The sequence below is a fragment of the Dendrobates tinctorius genome, unplaced genomic scaffold (genome assembly GCF_039654945.1).
Source record: "Dendrobates tinctorius isolate UK_male_01 unplaced genomic scaffold, ASM3965494v1 ptg000098l, whole genome shotgun sequence".
Lineage (NCBI taxonomy): Eukaryota > Metazoa > Chordata > Amphibia > Anura > Dendrobatidae > Dendrobates > Dendrobates tinctorius.
This window is the reverse complement of record NW_027361766.1, coordinates 22,583,401-22,606,943: the sequence shown is the minus strand read 5'-3', so window position 1 is coordinate 22,606,943 and position 23,543 is coordinate 22,583,401. Positions and strand designations below refer to the sequence as shown.

The 23,543-nt window shown below is 44.4% G+C and overlaps 1 protein-coding gene across 1 annotated transcript in view; it reads right to left on the bottom strand.

The window, feature by feature from the left end:
* Positions 1-23,543, bottom strand: part of CDK18 (cyclin dependent kinase 18) — a 260,183-nt gene that overhangs the window by 21,833 nt on the left and 214,807 nt on the right. The window contains exons 4-8 of the mRNA XM_073587216.1: positions 10,486-10,614; positions 8,042-8,098; positions 6,635-6,749; positions 3,466-3,560; positions 2,048-2,110 (exon numbers count right to left, since the gene is read on the bottom strand). Coding sequence (XP_073443317.1) covers positions 2,048-2,110; positions 3,466-3,560; positions 6,635-6,749; positions 8,042-8,098; positions 10,486-10,614 — 459 coding nt within the window. The remainder of the gene's footprint in view (positions 1-2,047; positions 2,111-3,465; positions 3,561-6,634; positions 6,750-8,041; positions 8,099-10,485; positions 10,615-23,543) is intronic.

Here is a 23,543-nt window from a genome sequence, read left to right as displayed (position 1 = left end):
GTCCATCGCTGATCGCGCGAGAACATCCTGGACTGTTTCTCGTCATGAGCTTCCTGCTGGGCTTCCTGTGGCGCCGACGAGCGACGCGTGGACGCGGGCGGGAGGACGTCAGGATCGCCTAGTGTGACAGGTAAGTAGCGACCCCCGTCCCCAGCGATGTCCCTGGTGAGATCTGCCTGTGTGGCAGCTCACTAGCGACCACTTAGCGATGCACCAGCGATCCTGACCGCGTCATATCGCTGGTCGGGATCGCTGGTGCATCGCTAAGTGTGACAGTACCTTAAGTCAAAAATGTAATACAGAGTGCTTTTTTTACTGTATTGAGACATTTTTCATTGATTGTCTTGCTTTTTGGTGGTCATTAGCATAACATGATTTGTAATATGATAAATAGTAAAAATTAAACAAAGAAATGTAAAAAGTCATGGAACTATGGAAATCACAGGATTGATAGACATGTTGATGATATGCAAATGATAAAAAAAGGAAACAACATTTTCTAAACATCTTGATTTATCCAGGATCAAGTATGAGGAACACGTGCAGAAATACCCACAGATACATGCCTTGGCAAGCTATCGATAAGGTTAGAAATGGCTATCTGAGGAATGTTTTGCCATGCTGAATGCCCTTTGTCACATAAATCAAGATCTGCTGCTGAAAGCTCCCTTTAGGCTGTGTTCCCACGTTGCGTTTTTTTAAGCGTTTCCGCAGCGTTTGTGCCGGCTCAGACGCTGCAGAAAAGCTTAAAAGAAGCTTCAAATTAATTAGCATGCGTTTTTGGCTTTTTGTGCCAATGCATGCGTTTTTGGCTTTTTGTGCCAATGCATGCGTTTTTAAACGCTCAGGAATCGCTTAGCGGCTTAAAACGCAGCATGCTCATTAATTTCCACATTGCTGAGCATTTTTAGCATTCCCCAATGTTCCCAAAAAATGCGCGTCAAAAAACGCCTAAGGCTATGTGCCCACGTTAGCGTTTTTAAACGCTCCGGAAACTGATCCCCTTCCCAGAAAACGCGTCTTTTTTCTGCGCGTTTTTGATGCGTTTTTTGACACACCACTGAGACAATCGTGATTGATTGATTATATGTTTAAAAGTCAATGCTGGAGGCCAGAATTCAGAGACAATCAGGAAAGTGGTGAAATAAGAGGAGCATTGAAACAGTAAGGTGAGTATTAAGTTACCCCTAGAATGTTTGCTGATATCGAGAGGTTCAACTAACACTCCAATGTGCAATGGGGTGCTGGCTAACTGATTGGCTAAAAAAAAGTTGATTGAGCCCCTATTTCGGACTGCCGATTGCTTTGTTCTCCCCAAGATGAGCTGCTGACAGATATGTTGGTTGTTGGCCTTCTCATAGAGAATACAGGAGTGCTTGGCTGAACAAGCGCTTCTGTGTATGACTGTCAGCTGTACCACTGAGATGGCTGTTGGCCGAAACATTTGTTCGTCCGATAGCCATCTATTGTATATGCGGGCCTAATACATCATACCATCCTAAGCCCATAGAAAAGAATTAAAGGGGCTTGGCAACCAGTTTTTTTGTTTGTTTTGACTATTGAAGGGCAATGACGACAATCCATTTCATGATTCTTCAGTGTGCATAATGAGGTTCGTGATCAATGACAGGAGCTGTGGGCACAATCTTGAGTGGGTTATCCTGTATCTTGTCTATTTGATAGAAAACATTTCATCTTGCCAACAGAGTAAAGCAAGAGATCATCACTTTTAGATTTGTAGCTACTCTGTTTGCCTATGTGTCTGATAACTGCATTGGCGGAAGTCCTGCCATCTTTTAAAGTGCCGTGTAGGAAAAACCATATCTATTAACATTTGTTTCTACTTTACTAATGTGCTTGGACAAAACCATCTGTCGGTCAGTTAATGTCACCCCCTCAAGGTGAGACTCTGTGCAGACTGTGGTCATGCCTTTTGGCTCTCCCCGATGTGAGACGTCAACCTATGCTATTATAAAGGCATACAGTAGCATACAACACCAATTGTAAAGAAAATGTAATGTTATGTGGTTCCATATCAGTCTCTTACCTTCACGTTGTGCATGCACATCAGATTGCCACAGTTGTCCAGGTACTGTTTTAGGTCACTGTCCTGTTAGTAATAAAATTAAACACTGGGATCAGGAAATCTGACAGAGATAGATAAACTTCCACCCTGCGGGGAGCATGGAATTATTTTTTATACCTACATAAATGCTGGTAAGCTGACGTTCTAAACAGTAGCATTATATAAACTTCATGTTCTAAAGGTTAAAGATTAGGCTGCACCACGGAGAAGATGCTGTGACACTTTCCAGCTGTGTGGGGCCACATGGTGTTATCATAAAGATCTGAAGTGTAGAGATGAAGAAATGAAATTCTACAAATTATTATGTGCTTTGGATATGATTAAAGGGAATCTGTTACCAGGTTTTTTGCTTCCAAATCTTAAGGCAGCATAAAACAGGGACAAAGACCCGGATTCTAGGACTGTGAAACTTACTGACTTCTTCCTGTAGTTTTGCTAAAATCACTGTTTTATCTCCTGAAGATCTGCTAGTCTTCTTAATGATGAGCTCTGTCTTGTCCCGCCTGTACACTGTACGTAGACAGAAATAATGATGGAGGTGGGGATAGCCGGAACGATTGAATATTGAGGACTAGACAGCAAGAGCTATTCATTGAGAGGACCAACAGAGCTGCAGCAGATAAAAGTGTTTGGACAAAACTACAGCAAGAAGCCCAGTAAATAACCAAGTGTTATAATCGGCACTTTATGAAGATCTCAAACAGAAGCAGCAAAAATCTGGTGCCAAATTTTCTTTGACAGGGTTGGCCACTGCTTTTTATTGATTACCTATTTTTTGGATAAGCCATGAATATCTGACTGGTAGGGGTGCAACATCTGGAACCCCCACCGATCAGCTGTTACTGGTGCTGCAGAGGCCAAAAGTTCTCCATCATTTCTATAGAGGCCATGGCCAGGTACTGCTGATCTGTGATCAGTTGTTCACTTGTGGGAATCCAATTGTCGGGACCCTAATGATCCTTAGAAATAAATGACTGCTCAACTGATTTCTCTCGCACATCAATGCTCCAATAACCCACTGTGCAGAGATCTGCAGCACAGTCACACTCAATTCATTGGCGCTGTCCTGCAGTTTTCTGTACAGTTGTCCAGATTGACAAGGGTCCAAGAGGTAGGCCCATCAATGATTAAAATGTTCTACAAAAATGACAAAAATGCAATAACATTAAATAATAGAAATACCCTTTTAAAGGGATAATCTGACAACAAACATTTATGAAATATCCATAGCGAACTTATGGGTGTTTCCAAATCTCTCCATGGGCAGTAGAGGGACAGTCTGGCACAAGAAAGGGTTTATTAATTACTGCCATCTACATCTATGCTATATGCAAACGCCAGTTATAGGAAATACACAAAAGAAAACATTTTTTACTTACCAGGTACTCAAAGACCAATGTTAGGGAATATTCTGTATGGATGATGTCATGTAGTGTTACAATATTAGCATGTTTCAGATTCTTCAGTAGGGATACTAGGAAGATATAATTGATGTACAGTTTTATAAACCTTAAGCACAAAGGTTATGGAAATAAAAGTTCCCATATAGAGTATATTAGAATCATAATATATCTATAATCTTCTTCCATAGCCTCACGTCCTGTGGAAGGTGCTTGGATAGAGTTATGCCAACCTTAGCTATCAAAGACTGAGATGGGATTGACCCTTAAAAACCTTGAGATCACCCTAAAACTCCATTTTCCAATATTTATTAAAATCAACATAAAAGTTATGTTAGATATTATACTCACTTATTACATGCTTTTGTTGTGTACAGGGCTGGACATTCTTGCAATCAGAGGACAAGCTTGTCATAAACTGCTTTGCTATGATTTATACTATCTTTGGAGGAGTTCTTTCTACACCAGATCATTGCAATGTATTTTGTTTAAAGAGTTTAACACAAATTTAACACAAATTTCCAGAACGAACCCTTCACGGACAATCCAAGCAAAACATGCTAGAAGAGCTTGGCTTAGAATGAAGTAATATTGTGAATGAAGCTGTGAGAATGGCTCAAAGGCATACTTGAATGTGAAATTTTAAGGGACATTATACTTAAAAGAGTTCTCTGAGAATAGAAAAAAATAAAGTAAATATCATTATTCATAAATTCATAAATAATTTTAATTAGCAAATTAAGCTCGTTTTATCTGGGGATGTAATCACTGTACTATATCAAAATAGCCGCTGTCTTGTTGCACTAAAATAAACCTGTCCAAGAATAGGACAGGTTGTGAGCATGTGCAGTAAGAAGCTCCACTGCTGCAATCTAGAGATATCTTGACAGCAGCATGTTATAGGTTATCTTAAGGTCACAGCAGCCGCTCAGTATTGAGAAAGAAATGGTAGATAGCAGTGTGAGCAGTCTCTTCATACCTCAGAACCCTTGGTATGTTGTTTAGCATTACAATAGAAATACAGTGGACAGAAGTGTCAGCAACGTCCTCTTAGGGCCCCATCACACATAGCGACTCCCCAGCGATCCCGACAACGATATCAACTTGTCAGGATCGCTGGTGTGTCGCAACATGATCGCTGGTGAGCTGCCAAACAGGCAGCTTCACCAGCGATCAGCACAGCGACGACGAGTGCTTGCGTCACTGTGTACCTTAGATACCAGCGCGCTGGTGCAAGGAGCTGGTAACCAAGGTAAACAGCGGGTTTCTAAGCGCGGCGCTTAGAAACCCGATGTTTACCTTGGTTACCAGCTCCCTGCATCAGCGCGCTGTTAACTAAGGTACACAGCAGGTTTCTAAGCGCCGTGCGGTGCTTAGAAACCCGCTGTTTACCTTGGATACGAGCTGGGAGCTCGCTGATTGCTGCTCTCCCGCCTGCCACACTCAGCGATGCGTGCTTGCCAGCGGGAGACCAACGATCAAAAAAATATCCACCCCTTTCCACAACGATCAGCGATACCTGGCAGGGGTGACGGTCGCTGATAGATGTCACACACAGTGATCTCGCTGGTGAGATTGCTGTTGCGTCACAAAACTTGTGACTCAGCAGCGATCTCGCTAGTGAGATCGCTGTGTGTGACGGGGGCTTTACTTAAGCCCACCTGATATCGCTAGCATTACATCTGAAAGACATGGTGGACAGCATTGTGAGTGGGTTCTTCTTACCTCAGCACCCATGGTTTCTCTAGCATTACATCAGAAAGACAGGGTAGAGCAGTGTGAGCAGTCTCTTTTTACTTCAGCACACCTGGTGTCTCCAGTATTAGATCAGAAAGAGTGGACAGCACTATGAGCAGCCTTTTCTAAACTCAGCATCCTTGGTATCTTTCATATTACATTAGAAAAACAGGATGGACAGCAGTGTGAGCAGCCTCTTCTTACCACAGCACCTTCAGTATCTCCAAAATTACATAAAAAAGACAGGACGAACAGTAGTGCAAACAGCTTCTTCCATCTGCAGTATTAGATCAGAATATCCACTAGGAGCCAGTGCTGTACATAGAGATCATGGAACACCATGGGGAAAGTCTTAGTTGGGCATCCCCCCCACCCCCCCAACAAAAAAAAATGCAGTGATGCAGTGGTGTAAGTGAGGTCATGACACAGTATGACCTTCGCTTACAGTATGATGGCCACCACCACCCCCTACACAATATGAGGGCCCCCCCAGAATCTCACACAGTATGATGGACCCGCAGTCCCCACACTGATGTATGGCCCCCACACCCCACACACAGTATGATGCCCCAGCAATCCTCCCCTCCCCACCATGCAGCAAGGGGGCCAACTAATGATGTCATTGTGCTTGCTGCAGTGATACTCAGATACACAGGCTGAATAGCGGAGCACTTTTATATTCAGTTGCATCTGCATCCTGAGGCTGCAGATACCATCGAAATTGAGGCATGGAGCTTGTTCTGTGTGGGGTTTGTTCTGGATTTCCATGTTCTGTTCTTTTTATGCAGTTTTTTTTTTAACTCAAAACCAGAAACGGATAATAAATGGAAGTCAACTCTATAGAAAAAATTGCATAAAAAATATGGTCGTGTGAATACAGTCTTAGTGGTACGCCACTGCTTAGAACAAACGAAGGGATGAGGCAAGCCTTTCTACGGCACATGCTCACAGGCACCTGTCCTCTTACTATTCAGGACAGATTTCTGTCAGTGTAACAAGTCAGCGGCTATTTTAATTTTAGAATGATTGTAGTTCCTTCATAGAACAAGTGTAATTTGCTAATTTGTGGTATTTAGGAAGTTATTGTAATTGCATTTCCTTGAGATATTTCTTTTTCTTCTCCAGTAAAATCACCTGATTTACATGTGACAGCATCACATTCCCTAAAAGCGATATTCTTTTATTTTTACTATACGCATAGTCAGCATTCAGCATTTATGGAAATGAGTATTATAGCAGTCCGGTAAGTTTGCGCACACTCACTATATGTATGCTTACAAAGCATTTCAATGGAAACATCTGCAGGAAATAAAATGAATTTTCTTTGTAAGTATTATATAGTTGTTATATAGTGGTTAATGAATTAACCAGAATGACTTTCAGCCTTATCTAATCTTCCCTCCACTCATACCTTCTCTGATTGCCGTGCATGGGGCTCCTTCCTCATGCTCCAGTCTGATTTCTTTTAGGGCCACTAAATTTTCGGTGAGTTTGCTTCGCCCCTTGAACACAGTGGCATAAGTACCCTAGAGGAGCGTTAACAAGAGTGAGATGTTGAGGTGCTCATGAGCATTTTTATATTTTATATGAATACTGTACGTTATGTTACACAAACCATTTGAGAGACTGCAGAACTATAGCTACTGTGCAAAAGTACAAGCCAATGAAACAGTCCATGTATTGAGTTCACAATATCCAATCTCAGGCAGTCTACAAAAGTGTTGGACTTCATGATCATTAATTTTACTTGCATGTCTCCAGTTCTAAGAACTTACAGAAGCATTCAGTATGTTTTGTTCAAAGTATGTGGACATTCATCCTACTTCTTGTTTAAAGGTGTTGCAAACAGGTGGCATGCACATAGACAAGCATGATGGTAGCAGCATGGGTCGTACTTAAAAACTTAGTGAATGTGCCACGGCCACTGTCATGCCTCAACCTTTTAGAAGAGATACATGTCATTAGCTTTGATCGGTTAGGAAGCGGGGGCTGAGACCCCACAGATTGATAAAGCAAATAATCTGAGGCAATCAGTTGAACACAACTCCATTCTGAGAGGGTCTATGACCCTGATTCATCAAAGCAATTACACCAGAATTCAGACATAAATCTCTTTGAAAAGTTGCAAAAATTTGCGCAACGCCGAGCTGCATAAAAATTTTGCAACTTTTGGCATTTTCACGCCAGTTTCACTTGGCTCCACCAAACTGGGAGAAGCTGGGGCGGGATGGGGGCGTGACGCCACAGCTAGTCTAATTCATGAGCTCAGGTGTTCCTCAAGCCATAAATCTTAGGATTTGTGGTGAGGCGCACACCGCTTGTCAGATGCCTCTTAGAGAATCAGGAGAGTCTGACTCCAGCACATCTATTCATCAAGACCAACGTTGTTCACCTCGGTCTTGATGAATCAGGGCCATAAAGTCTATTCTCAGTCTAGGAAGAGAGCGGTGCTTGGCTGAGCTCTTCTTTTTTAGTGATCAGTTCATTGAAGGGTCCATACTAACTTTTAAGATCATGCTTCCAATAGGTGGCACTAGAGTGCTAGTTCTCTTTGTCTCTGCAGAGACAATTTGCATATTTAATTTACCAGAGAAGTATGCATGGCTTTTAAGTCTCCTCACTCTGATATGCTCGGCTAGACATATCAATCTCCACAAGGAGAAACTTTACCTTTTAGACCTTAGTGATGGGTGGAATTCTAGGCACCAGGACACCCACAGATGAAAACATCTTACACTGTTCTATGACAATCAAAAGTTTTCTAAAACTGTTTTTACATTTTAACATAAAACTACACAAAACAGGGATTTCCTCTCACCTCTCCCAGTTTATCCAACTTCACGTATGTTTCCAGTTTTCCAAATCCAATATCTGACTGTAAGCAACATTCAGATTAGTATACATTTTGGCTAATATCATACTGCATATACGGTACATTCTACTGACCTTATCTACTTTACGGTTGCATTTTATCTGAGCTATGTAATCGAATTGTGTATACAGTATATAATATGTTATCGGCTGTTTTATTTTATCATCACTATTCACATTTTTAAAAAAAATTATGAATGTATAAAATATATATTTTTTGCGTTTTTTGAAAGTTAGGGTACCGTTACACCTAGCGACTCACCAGCGATCCCGACCAGCGATATGACGCGGTCAGGATCGCTGGTGCATCGCTAGGTGGTCGCTAGTGAGCTGCCACACAGGCAGATCTAACCGGCAACATCGCTGGGGACGGGGATCACTACTTACCTGTCAGACGCGGCGATCCTGCGTCCTCCCGCCTGGCTCCACGCGTCGCTCATCGTTACAGCAGGAAGCGCCGCAGGAAGTGACCGACGAGAAATGATCCAGGAGCTTCTCGCGCGATCAGCGATAACCAGCGGGGGAGCCGGTCGGAGGTAAGTATCACATGCAGCGATATCGCTAGCAATATCGCTGCAACGTCACAAAATCGGTGACGTTACAGCGATATTGCTAGCGATATCGCAGTGTGTAACGGGGGCTTTACTGGTTAAAAAAGGTTACATTACAAACAGGTAAAAATTATGTTAGCTTCTCATTATCTTTAACAAGCAACAGTTAGGCTAAGTGCACACGTACCGGAACTCTCGCGGAAATTACCGCGAGAATTCCGGAATTCCATTCCGCGGGAAAATTGCATTTTAAATTCCCTCGATTTTCCCGCGGAAAAACTAGCATTTTGCAAGCGTATTTAGCTTGCAAAATGCTAGCGTTTTCCAAGCGATCTGTAGCATCGCTTGGAGAACTGATTGACAGGTTGGTCACACTCGTCAAACATAGTGTTTGACGAGTGTGACCAACTTTTTACTACTGAGGCCGCCTATGCGGCATCAGTAGTAAAAGATAGAATGTAAAAAAAAAAAAAAAATAGTGTTATTCTCACCTTCCGACGTCCCGCGCATCCGTTCCCAGTAATCCTTTGCGAAAATGCCCGCGATGACGTCCGTTCTTGCGGGATCGCGATGTCTCGCGGTAATTCGCGATGACGCCGCGCGAATGACCGCGAGTCTTCGCGATCCCGCGAGAACGGACGCCATCGCGGGCATTTTCGCAAAGGCTTACTGGGAATGGGAGCGTGGAGAGAAGCGGGAAGGCTGCGCGGGACGCCGGAAGGTAAGAATAATAATATTTTTTATTTTAAATTCTATTTTTTACAGGGATATGGTACCCAAAGCCCGGAGGACAGTCTCCTCTCCTCCGGACCGTGGGTACCATTCGCAAATGTTCTGCTTACTTTCCGCATGGTGTGCACAGCCACATGCGGGAAGTAAGCGGAACAATGCATTCCTATGGGTGCGGGATCGCCGCGATTCCGCAAATTAATGAGCAAGCTGCATTTTGTACCGCGAAGGAATGCATGGGATGCTTATTTTTCGCGTTTTCGCGGCAAAATCGCGCGGTTAAAACCGCCGCGGAAACGCGAAAAAAACGCCACGTGTGAACTCAGCCTTAATGGCAGAATGACATGTATATTGGGCTGCCTGACCAAGATAAGCAGCTTTCACACAGAAGATATTAAGTGGAAGCTGACAGCTGACAGAGAACAGCGAGAGATGTCTGGGTTATCTGTGCTGGTATCACTCAGCTTCACCTCCACTCCCAGACTCGGTTGACTTCACTGTGAAGCATAGTCTTTCATGCTGTGAAAGGAGGTTAGAAGCCTCCCCAGAAGATCACATCAGGGAATAAATATACCACAATACAAATAAAATCCAGAGCATTTAGGGACCGATTTATCATTTACAGTTTACTGTGCCAACTTTATTAAAATGAGGCATGCGGTTCATGAATTTTGCAAAATGGTCTTTAATTCTGTCTTTTACTATTTTTGTGATAAAAAGATGAATTTTTTCAAAAGGTCATAAAAATGGCTCAAAAAATTCGACACTTGCGACAAATTTTGTGACTTTTTAAAAAGTCGAAAGTGATGAATCACACGAAAACATCTGGAAACCTCTTACTACGCCCACAGTGGAAAAGCTAAAAAAGAAAAACAGGCAAACACATATAAAACATATTTTAAAAAATGCGCTAATGAAATGGTAATTTGACGCAAACAGAAAAAGATGCAAAGATGCAATAATGAGTCAGGCACTCAGTCTTTGTGAATTAGCAAAACATGATGACTCCTTTTAAACATACTACTAATATGAACTATATAAGGAAATAACTAAAATGAAATATATTGTATGGTTGCAAAATATAAAGTTACCCAATTTTGTTTACACTAACCAAGGATGCTCTTCTTGACATTCGACTTTCTTGCTTCGGAAAGTCTTCTGGACTATTTATTTGTAGTTTGTCCAAGAGCTCTGGTGGTAACCGGAGGTCCATGGGAAGAGAGAATGGTTTGCCCACATGCTGTCCGGGAAATACAGGCATAAAAAGAGTAAGGACAAGTAAGCATGAAAAAGATCATAACTTAACTGACAAGCTTTTTAAAGTGGCAGTACAGTGGCAGAGCAACACTGCACACAATTATCAGGCAAGTGAGTATTTTGATCACATGATCATTTTTATGCAGATTTTCCAACCCTAAGATTTATAAACCTAAATGCTTTTTGGATAAAGATTAGATGATGTGCATCTGTGTAATGAGGCAGAGTGAGGCCTAGGGATATCAACACCCTTTATCAAGGTGTGCAGAATTATTAAGCCGCTCGTTTTCCTCAGGCAAAGTGGGCTAAAAAGAGATTTAACTGACTCTGAAAATTCCAAAAATTGTTAAAAATCTTACAGAAGGATGCAGAACTCTTGAAATTGCTAAGTTATTGGTTTGTGATCATAGAACCATCAAAAGTTTTGTTGTACATAATCAACAAGATAGTAAAAATGTGTTGAGAAAAAAAAGACATTAACTGCCAAATTTGTGAGAAGAGTCAAACATGAAATGACCAGAAACGAATTATCCTTCAGTGCTGTCATATTCCAGAACTACAACCTTCCTGGGCTGCCCAGAAGTACAAGGTATTCAGTGCTCAAAGACGTGGCCAAGGTAAAGAAGGCTGAAACCCGACCACCACTTAATAAGACACAGAAGTTGATATGTCAAGAATTATCTAGAAACACTTTATGGACTGATGAGATGAGAGTGACCCTTGACAGACCAGTTGGGTGGGCCTGTGACTAGATCAGTAAGGGGTACAGACCTCCACTTCTACTGAGAAGCCAGTGGAGGTAGGGAACTGCTATTGGCTAGCATTAGATATGAGCTAGTTGGAAATTTTTGGGTTGTAGATGGATTGAAAATAAATTCCCAAACCTACTGCCAGTTTTTAGAAGACCGTTTCTTCAAGCAGTGCTACAGGAAAAAAATCTGTATCTTTCACGAAAACCATGATTTTTATGGAGGACAATGCTCCTTTGCATGCATCAAAGTCCTGCACAGCTTTGCTAGCCAGTAAATGCCTAACGATGAGAGAATAATGACATGTACTCCTTCCTCATCTGACCTAAACCCTATTGAGAACTTGTGGGCCCTTCTTAAACGGGAGATTTACGGCAAAGGAAAACAGTCCACTGATCTGAGGGTGATCAACAGTTTCCATCTTCAGCAGTCAGTATGGGGGAGGGGCAGGACAGCAGAGTTGGTAGTACTGCCCTTGCTTTGGCAATACTAATATGTATTTTGATCTGGCAATAAAACTCATTTGAATTTGATAGAAGAGATACTGGAAATGTTTGTATTGAGACTCAACTTCAACAGTACTACCTCTCCTCCCACACTTCCTGCCAGATGAGAGTTGAAAGCTGTCGGTTAATCACACTCAGGTCTGCTGTGCACCTGCACTTGTAAACACTCTGCAGTGAGGAGAGCAGTTTGTCAATACATCTTATACTGAGCCTGTTCTAAATTATTATGATGGTGCATTCTTCTTTCCCCAGTGTGTTACTACTTGCTTATGATTGATCAGTGTCATATACAGGGAAAAAGTAGACACTACCAGTGAAATAACACTTTCTGCTAATGCACACTTGGGTTTGCCCATTAGGTGTCAAATACTTTGAGCACTAATATTTCTGCAAAGGAGAGGTGAAATAAAAAAAATCAACAATAAAACCCAATGTTTTATTCTATTCTGCAGCTACTACATTGTGTGTCCATTTCAACATGAAAAAAATGGTGAAAGGTCCTCTTTAAATAGTCACTATATCCAAAAGATGATCATGATGTAAAACACTGGCGTTCTCCACATGCTGTAAATATACAAGGTTCAATAAACTGTATGAGTTTCTCTAACTTGCGGCACAGTGGATAGTGATGCCGAAAAGGGCTTGCATAGTGGCCATGACTGTCCAGCCAATGATAGTCAAGAGCACTATTGGTGTCTAGAAAGTTGTAATTATTCCAACTTGGTTTTTGCTGGTGTGCCAGTTTTGATGCTTTGTATTACCTGTCCTGTTTTGAACAGCTTTTTGGTACCAAATACATGTTTTGTCCAATCTCTTTCTGCGTTTCCTGGATTATATGACTACAATTCTATTCACGGAACCACACACCCAGTCGGTATAATCTACAGGGTGGGCCATTTATATGGTATGGATACACCTAAATAAAATGGGAATGGTTGGTGATATCAACTTCCTGTTTGTGGCACATTAGTATATGGGAGGGGGACACTTTTCAAGATGGGTAGCGGGAGACCAATTTCTTGCCACAATTTTCCTAAATGAGGGAATTCACCTTTAAAATGGGTGTTAAATGGCTGTTACAGAAAAAATAAAGTCTTTGATCTCTAAATGAGATTCAATATTCTTATCATTTGGATTTTTTTCTCCATTGCTGATACCCAATGGTGTCACTGCTATAGTCCCAGATAACCACTGTTTTCAAATGATGTGCTGTAAGTATGATTAAATAGCCACTGATGATGGCTGGCAAGCTGTAGCACTAACAAAACGTCTGAGCATGTGTAGTGGCTTGCGGAAGTATTCACCCACCTGGGCATTTTTTGGGATTTGCTACCTCACAACCTGGAATTTCACAGTTTTTTTGAGGGTTTGCATCAGTTCATGTAAAGAACATGCCTACAACTGTGAACATTTGGTTTTCTTTTTATTGTTAAGCAAACAACAAATAGGACAAAAGAACTAAAAACTTCAGTATTGTCATGGTTTGAACAGGGTTCTTGCCCTGCACTCACAGGGATAAGTGTTCATGGCCTCTTTCTGGATCTGGGAGGGGTATTTATACTCACTATTTACCAGGGTTCTCTGTCAGCTATACTGTTGTTCTGGTGTGTCTGACCCCTGGTGTGCGTGTATTCTGCATTGCTTGTTTGATTCCCGTGTATGACCCGGCCTGTTCCCTCACTCTGTGCTCCGTCTCTCGCTTTGGTACTACTGTCTTCTCCGGTTCTGACCTCCTGGCTTGGCTATCGTTACTCCGTTACAGTTTGTCCCTATTGTACCGTCTATTGCCCGTTCTGGTTTTCTGACCTATTGCTACGTCCTGACTGTCCTTTCTGTCTAAACCCCGTGGTACTGTATTGCTATCTGGTGCTTTGACCCTGGCTTCGTCTGGTTTCTGTCTCTGTCTATGCCCCTTGGTAACATTGCCCCGTAGTTACCTTTCTAGGAGTTTCCCTGCAGCTCCTAGATCTGTGGAGCTTAGGCCACGCCCCCAGCAGTCATGTGCTTCAGGTCCTGATACTCTGAAGCACGCATCGTCACCGCTGCTGCCCTGCTCCACAGGTATCTGTGAGTACTGTCTTTGTACTCAGGACACCCGCACTGGCACAGTGAGCAAGTGCAGTGCGGTGTTCCTGACATTATAGCTGACCATTTCAGTTTTTTTTTTTCCCCTCTGAGAAAAAAAAAAAAAAAAAAGTGTGTTATCCTCATGGATCCCATACAAGCCTTGGCTGATCAGGTCAAGCACCTGACCCAAATGTTCCACAAACTTAATGTGGAACAGCGCATGATGGCCCAGACCCAGCAACAGTTGGTGGATACGGTACAGGGGGCTGCCTCTACAGGGGATTCTTGTGCTGGGGATAGAGATGTGTCATTGGCATTCCCAGAATCTCCGGTCAAATTGCCAGACCTTTTCTCAGGGGATAAAAAGGAGTTCAGGTCTTTCAGAGAAGGATGCAAGCTTTTTTTTTTCTCTGAGGCCCCGCTCTTCCGGGGATGAGTTCCAGAGGGTGGGGGTCGTCATTTCCCTACTTTGGGGGGCTCCACAGGCATGGGCTTTCTCTCTCTCTTCCTCTGCTCCTGAACGCATGTCTGTGAATTTGTTCTTTGAGGCTCTGGGGCACATTTATGATGAGCCTGATAGAGTGCGTCTGGCAGAGGATATGGTGATGAGTGTGACACAGGGAAGGAACTCTGCTGAATGGTTCTGTTCTGAGTTCAGACGCTGGGCAGCGGAGGTCTCCTGGGATGACGCTGCCCTCCGGGGTTTGTTCTGTAGAGGCCTGTCCGAACGTTTGAAAGATGCCCTAGCCCTTCATCCTCCACCGGATTCTTTGGAGGACGCTATGATCCAGGCTGTCCGCATGGACCGTAGGCTGCGGGCAAGAGGGGTCATGCTGCAGGAGACCCCTTTATTCTCCAATCTGAGAGACTCTGCATCTAGTCCTGAGCCCATGGAGGTTGGTGCCACGTCATTGGAGGAAAAAGAGAGGAGACACCGAAGAAACAACCAATTGTGCTTTTACTGTGGATCCGCTGGACATTGGAGAAGGAACTGTCCTTCTTGCCCTTCTTCAGTGAAGCCGTCAGGAAAACGACTGAGTCTGGGTAACAATCGAGGAGGTTGCCCAGACTCCCAGGTACCCTTTTACTCGCTTACTAAAATTCTGCTTCCGGTGGAACTGGAACTTACAGGCGGCCCGGTTGGGATTACCGCCTTTGTTGACTGTGGTTCTTCTATTAATCTGATCGATGCCAAAGTTGTGACTTTTCATAAGATAGGGACAGTCAGGTTAAAAGATCCTGTTAAAATCGTGGCAATTGCTTCTTCTCCTATCACCCAGGAGGGAATTTGTTTCATGACTGATACCTTTTCTCTGAAAGTGGGTTCCACTCACGTGGAAAAATTAAGATGTTTTGTCATAAATAATCTGCCGGCTGGACTGATACTGGGTATGCCTTGGCTTCAACGTCACAATCCTACTATTGACTGGGTCACAGGGGAGATCATTCAGTGGGGTTGTATGGCTAATGGTCTATGTTGTAACTTGACAACCCTTGTCACCCCAGTAAAATCTGTGTCAGTGTCGTCTGTCGATCTGGAAGGTATTCCGGAGTGCCTGAAAGATTTTCAAGATGTATTTTCTGAAAGTGAGGCTGAGGCTCTACCACCACATAGACCCTTTAATTGTGCCATTAATCTAGTCCCTGGAGCCAAGTTACCCAAGGCTCGCCTGTTCAATTTGTCCGGGCCCGAACGTCTAGCCATGAAGGAGTACATTACTGAGAGTCTCCGCAAAGGGCATATTAGGCCTTCTGTTTCACCTGTGGCAGCGGGCTTCTTTTTTGTTAAGAAAAAAGATGGTGGTTTGCGGCCGTGCCTCGACTTTCGGGAATTAAACAAAATTACTGTGAAAAATACATACCCTCTCCCCCTAATTCCTGATTTATGTAACCAACTCACCAGGGCCAAGTGGTTCTCTAAACTGGATTTACGTGGGGCATATAACCTTATGAGTCCGTGAAGGGGACGAATGGAAAACAGCATTCCTGACGACTGAAGGGCTGTTCGAAAACTTGGTTATGCCCTTTGGTCTCACCAACGCTCCTGCTGTTTTTCAGAATTTTATTAATGTAATTTTCTCTGATTTAATCGGTCGTTTTGTGGTTATCTATTTGGATGACATTCTGGTGTACTCGGTGGACAGTCAATCTCACTTGCACCATTTGCGGATGGTTCTCATGAGACTGAGGGTGAATCATTTGTATGCCAAGCTGGAAAAATGCTCATTTTTCATGCAAGAAGTATCCTTTCTGGGGTTGATTGTGTCAGGAGAGGGGTTCCGCATGGATCCTAAGAAAGTCCAGGCTGTTACGGAGTGGGTGCAACCTCATGACTTGAAAGGGTTGCAACGATTTTTGGGCTTTGCCAACTTTTATAGGAAATTTATTAAGGGCTTCTCGCAGGTGGTAAAGCCTCTAACGGACCTCACTCTCAAGGGAGCTGATGTAAAAAATTGGTCTGTAGCTGCAAAAAACTCTTTCATGACATTAAAAAAGTGCTTTTCTTCAGCCCCTGTATTGGTACAACCCGACCCGTCAAGACCTTTTGTCGTGGAGGTTGACGCCTCGGAAGTGGGGGTGGGGGCAGTTTTGTCTCAGGGCCCTCCTACCCTTACTAACCTGAGGCCTTGCGCCTTCTTCTCTAAAAAATTTTCCTCTGCTGAGAGAAATTACGATGTCGGCAATAGAGAGTTGTTGGCGGTAAAGTTGGCTTTTGAAGAATGGAGGCACTTCCTGGAGGGGTCTGTTCATCCCATTACAGTCATCACTGATCACAAAAATTTGGCCTATATCGAGTCTGCCAAGAGATTGACCCCCAGACAGGCTCGGTGGGCACTTTTTTTTTCTCGTTTTCAGTTTACCATCACATTCCGCCCGGGATCTAAAAACATCAAGGCTGATGCCTTATCCCGAAGCTTTGATTCGGTGTCCCCTCCAGAACCTCCCTCCTCCATTCTTCAGCCAGGAGTAGTGGTGGCCGAAATCTCATCTGAGTTACAGAGAGGGATTTTGGAGGCCCAGGCTCGGGCTCCTGGTGGTAAACCCCCGGGTAAATTGTTTGTACCGGAACGTTTCCGTCTCGGACTTATGCAGGAATTTCATGATTCTGTGTTGAGTGCTCATCCTGGGATTGCAGCTACCCGGGGGGGCAATTGCGAGGGATTTCTGGTGGCCCTCTATGGTAACAGATATTAAAAAGTTTGTGACTGCATGTGGGGTGTGCGCTCGTTCTAAAAGTTCTCAGGTCCGGCCGGCCGGGGAATTGGTGCCTTTGCCAATTCCGGATAGACCATGGACACATTTGTCCATGGATTTTATCACAAATCTTCCCCCTTCCAGGGGCAACTCGGTGATATGGGTGGTGGTGGATAGGTTTTCAAAACAAGCTCACTTTGTACCTCTCCCCGCGTTACCATCTGCTGAAACCCTTATTTATGCAGCATATAATTAGGTTACATGGAGTGCCTATGAATGTGGTGTCAGACAGAGGGGTACAGTTTGTAGTCAGGTTCTGGAGGGCTTTTTGCAAAAAGCTGGGGATTTCGTTGTCCTTCTCCTCTGCCTACCACCCAGAGTCTAATGGACAGACGGAGCGCACGAACCAATCGTTGGAGCGGATTCTGAGATGCTTGGCCTCTTCCAGGCAGGAGGACTGGTGTGAGGTATTGCCCATGGCAGAGTTTGCATTCAACGGTCGTGTGAGTCAGTCTACTGGGAAGTCTCCTTTTCAGGTCAACTATGGCTTTAACCCACATTTTGGAGAGTTTTCCCGTATGGATTCAGGTTGTCCTGGTGCTGAGGATGTGACACAATGTCTTAGAATTCTTTGGAGGGAGGTTCAGAGGAATATTTCCAAGGCCCAGGAAAACTATAAGCGGTTTGCTGACAGGAGGAGGGGGCCAGGTCCAGCATTTGCAGTAGGGGAGAAGGTGTGGCTATCCACCCGCAATATCAAGCTTAAGATACCTTCTATAAAGCTGGGCCCCAAGTTTATTGGCCCATACAAAGTTGTGGAGGTTGTTAACCCAGTAGCCTACCGACTGCAGCTGCCCACCTCCTTTAAAATTTCTAATGTCTTCCACAGGTCCCTGTTAAAGCCTGTGGGGACGGTGAGAGAGGATCCCTCATCAAATGCTCCGCCAGTGCTGGTAGAGGGGCAGCTGGAGTATGAAGTAGGGCGCGTTGTTGACTCCCGGTGGGTGCGCCGGAGACTCCAGTATCTGATACACTGGAAGGGGTACTCTCTGGAGGATCGGTCATGGGTTCCGGCCAGTTCGGTGCATGCCGATCGTCTGGTGTGGGCTTTCCACGCCAGATACCCAGACAAGCCTGGGGGTCCAGTGGCCCCCCATTAAGAGGAGGGTACTGTCATGGTTTGAACAGGGTTCTTGCCCTGCACTCACAGGGTTAAGTGTTCGTGGCCTCTTTCTGGATCTGGGAGGGGTATTTATACTCACTCTTTACCAGGGTTCTCTGTCAGCTATACTGTTGTTCTGGTGTGTCTGACCCCTGGTGTGCGTGTATTCTGCGTTGCTTGTTTGATTCCCGTGTATGACCCGGCCTGTTCCCTCACTCTGTGCTCCGTCTCTCGCTTTGGTACTACTGTCTTCTCCGGTTCTGACCTCCTGGCTTGGCTATCGTTACTCCGTTACAGTTTGTCCCTATTGTACCGTCTATTGCCCGTTCTGGTTTTCTGACCTATTGCTACGTCCTGACTATCCTTTCTGTCTAAACCCCGTGGTACTGTATTGATATCTGGTGCTTTGACCCTGGCTTCATCTGGTTTCTGTCTCTGTCTATGCCCCTTGGTAACATTGCCCCGTAGTTACCTTTCTAGGAGTTTCCCTGCAGCTCCTAGATCTGTGGAGCTTAGGCCACGCCCCCAGCAGTCATGTGCTTCAGGTCCTGATACTCTGAAGCACGCATCGTCACCGCTGCTGCGCTGCTCCACAGGTATCTGTGAGTACTGTCTTTGTACTCAGGACACCCGCACTGGCACAGTGAGCAAGTGCAGTGCGGTGTTCCTGACAAGTATGCATTCAACTCCCTAAAGTCAGTAGTGTGCAGCTCCTCCTTTTGAGACAATTACAGCTGCAAGTCATTTTAGAAAAGTCTCTTTGAGCTTTCCACCCTTTTGCCACTGGGGTTTTTACCAATTGCTCAAGGCAAAACTGCTCCAGCTGCTTCAAGTTAGATGGTTTTCTCTGGGGAACAGCAATCTTCAAGTCTGACCACAGATTCTCTAGTGTATTAAAGTCTGGGCTTTGACTAGGCCACTCCCAAAACATTTACACATTTCCCCTTAAACCACTCGAGTGTTGCTTTAGCGGTATGCTTTGGGTCATTGTCTTGTTGGAAGTTGAACCTCTGTCCCAGTCTCACATCACTGACAAACTGAAACAGGGTTTGCTCAAGAACATTGCTGTACAGTATTTTGCACCATTCTTCTTCCCCTTGACTTGGACAATTTTCCTTGTCCCTGGTGATGGTGTTCTTGGGGTGATGTGTTCATTTGGTGCTAGACCTAGCGTTCACTTTGGTGGCCAAAAAGTTACATTTGGTCTTATCTGACCACAGCACCTTCTTCCATACATTTGTGGAGTCTCCCATGTCTTTTGGCAAACTCAAAACGAGCCTTACAATTTTTGTGCGTAAGTAAAAGCTTTTTTCTGTCTGAGGCTATGTGCACACGGTGCGGATTCTGCTGCGGATCCGCAGCGTTTCTGGCCCTGTGGATCCGCAGCAGTTTCTGCCGCGTTGTACAGTACCATTGTTTTCAATGGTGAAACAAAAAACGCCGTGCACATGCTGTGGATTTTTCCGCGCGGATTTGCTGCAGATTACAATCCGCAGCATGTCAATTCTTTGTGCGGAATCCGCTGCGGTTTCACACCTTATCCATTATGAGGTGTGAAACCGCAGGGCTAAACCGCAGGACTTTTGACCTGCGGATTTACCTGCGGTTCTTTACAAATCCGCGGGGACAAATCCGCAACCCTAAAAAGTATGTGTGCACATAGCCTTATATTGTGGTCGTATGGGCAGATACTCCAGTCTCTGCTTGGGAACGCTGCAGCTAATTCAGGGTTACTTTTGGTCTCTGTGCTGCCTCTTTGATTAATATCCTCCTAGCTCGGGCTGAGAGTTTTGGTGGGTGGCCTTCTGTTGGCAGGTTTGTTGTGCTACCATGTTCTTTCCATTGGATGATAATGGATTTGATAGTGCTCTGGGGGATCATCAGAGATCGGGATTTTTTTTTTATAACCCAACCATGATTTGTACTTCTCAACAACTTTGTCCATGACTTATTTGAAGATATCCTTGGTCTCATGGTGTTTGCTTAGTGGCGCTTCTTGCTTAATGGTGTTCCAGCCTCTGTGGCTTTTCAGAAAAGGTGTATATATAATGACAGACCATGTGACACTAAGCATGTGACTTATGAAGATAATTGCTTGCACCAGAAAGATTTAGGGAGTTTATAGCAAACAATCCAATGTTAAGTTATTTCATCCACTAAATTTAATTTATTTCTATATTTTTCTCACTTCACTTCAGCAACTTAGACTATTTAGTGCTGATCCATCAAAGACAAAACAGATTACAAAAATATTTATACACATGTCGTAATGTAACAAAATAGGTAAAATGCCAAGGGGGAGAATACTTTCGGAAGCCACTGTATACAGTTTAATAATGCCAATTGTTGTATTGTCCGCCCCCCGAAATCTGTATCTATAAACCCAGCCTAAGATACTGCATAGCTGTCAATTACACATAAGTATGCATGCTTGGATCAGCCAAAGGATAATATCCTATCAGACACCTCTGGTGGATGCTGTTCTCTTAGGCTTTGTTCTGGCACTTATTTCCGTTTTTGGATCCTTTTTGGGATAAAAACTAAAATAAAATATTGTAGTACAGGACCCATGAAATGTCTTCAGTTTACAGTAATGGAGATGCATACCTCCCAACTTTTAAAGACAGGGAGAGGGACACATATTGCAGCACGAACACAGTAGTTGTGCACCTACTGATGCTCAACTACTACAATATCGCTTTCATCGCCTCGTAGAGTATGATGCCTTTAGTCCCTTAGTGATGGGGCCAATTTTTTTTAATTCTGACCAATGTCACTTTATTTGATGATGACTCTGGAATGCTTCAACAAATCTCATTGATTTTGAGAATGTTTTTTCATGGCACATTATAATTTCTGATAATGGTAAATTTAGGTTGATATGTTTTGTGTTTATTTATAAAAAAAATATCAGAAACGTGACAAAATGTAAAAATAATTGCAGTTTTCAAACTTTGAATGATTATCCCTTTAATCCAGATAGTTATACCACAGAAAAACATTAATAAATAACATTTCCCACATGTCTACCTTACATCAGCCCCATTTTTAAAACGCTAATTTATTTTGTTAGCCTTTTAGGAGGTTTAAAAATGTAGCAGTAATTTTTCATTTTTTCAAGGAAATTTACAAAATTTATTTTTTTGAGGGACCTATCCAGGTTTCAAGTGACCTTGGGGTGCTATATATTGGAAAACCCAAAACGTGATACCATTTTAAAAACAGTGCCCTCTGACATATTGAAAACTTCTGTCAGGTAGTTTATTAACCCTGTTACGTGTTACAGAACCACTCAGCACCCAGAATATGTTGTGCAGTTATATGTATGTATAATAGGTTCTATGTGAGATGCATGTCCCTAATGCATCAGCCCACAGGCTGATCTCCTGGGCAGAGGGGACACGATATTCTCCTTTTGTCCGCCCTCCCCCCACCTTTGTAATTCCCACAGTAAACATCGGCAGGCTCCGGCCACCTGCGGCTTTTGTAATGCATGTCTGGCCTGCCGCTTTTCTATTGGCCTGCCCTCTGTATCTGTGTGATATATTCTGTGTCCTGTGAGTAAAGTGTTGTCAGACTGGAAATACGTGGAGAAGCAGTGATCTTTTATATGCGCCCATGTAACCAAGGAATTCCAGCCAGCGTCATTCATTCAGACTCCAGCCAACGCAGAGCGGACCTCCGAAAACACGGGGTGGTACTGAAAGAGGTACCCCAGCTTGGGTAGACCCCATTACACTGGTGGCAGACAGCAGGATTTGATACCCCTTCTACAGGAGGAAAGGAATGAATGGAAAATAACTACCAGAAGTTAAAGAGGACTACATTAAAAGATCTGGTGGAAGCCCGAGGGTTGATCGCCAGCAACAAAACAAAAGCGGATTTGATAGCAGCCATCATGGAATACGACAGTGCAGCGCCCCCCTATGTGAATGTGGAGGAGACCAAATTCCAGAGGGAGGTAAAGAACAGACTGGCGTTCTATGGCCTAAACCCTGCAGTAGAGATCATACGAGAGGTGATGGCTGATGTGCGTACTGACCTGAAGGAAAAGATGGCCGAGCGGACCAGGATAGAGCTAGCCAAGTTGGAGATGGCAGAGCGGACCAAAGTGGAGCTGGCCAAGATGGAGATGGCAGAGCGGAGAGAGGAAAGACAGCGAGCAGGGGGAGCTCTGGCCTTCGACCAGGTACCTTCAACAGTAAGCCACAAAAAGATCCAGTATAATGCCTTCCAACAGTTGGGGGAGGCAGAGGAAGACATTGATGGCTTTCTGCAGGACTTTGAGCGGCAGTGTGCCCTTCATCAAGTGAAGCCGGAGGAACGGGTTCAGATTCTGGCCAGCAAGTTGACAGGCCGGGCAGCGGACGCCTATCGCATGGTACCTCATGAGGACTGTATGGACTATGACCGAATCAAATAAGTGATCTTGGCCCGGTATGCCCTGACAGCAGAGGCCTACCGCCAAAAGATCCGCGGACTTATAAAACGCGTAACCGATACCCACACTGAATGGGCCTGTAAATTATGGCGGTCACTGCTACAGTGGGTACAAGGGAGCCAAGCAACCACCAAGGAGGATGTCCTCCAGCTCTTCCTGTTAGAACGATTCTTTAATAGACTAAACCCCGAGACAAAGGAATGGCTTCGGGACAGGCGGCCAATGGACTCTTGAGAAAGCCGCTCGTCTGGCCGATGAACACCATGATGCCAGGAGGCCGCAGTTGTCCGGATCAAAGGTGGTCACTAGGGGCCCGCCCATGGACCTGGAGGGCCCCAAACCACCGAAGATTGTAGGGGGACCAGCTAGAGACACGGCCTACCACAGTCCCACTGGGGCGCGATGCCACACCTGTCGGCAGTTGGGCCACCTGCAAAGACAATGCCCCAACCGGACTCAGCATACCCAGTGGCCAAAGGCGGGAACAGCTACCTTCAGCCAGGCTGCTGTACACTGCTACCAAGGCGAAGCTGACCCGGCATTGGGGGCTACGATTAACCAAGGGGTGGAAGACATGGAGGAAGTGCTGCATGAAGTAGATCCCGTGCAGGCAGCCCGGGCAGATAATCGACAACACCATCGACAGGTCGTGTGGGTTAATGGGAAACGTATGCAGGGACTAAGAGATTCCGGGGCAACTTTGACCCTTGTTAAGCCTCATCTCGTCCGGGACCAAGAGAAGACGGACCGGACAGTGGCAGTCCGTGTAGCAGGGGGAGCTATACATCGACT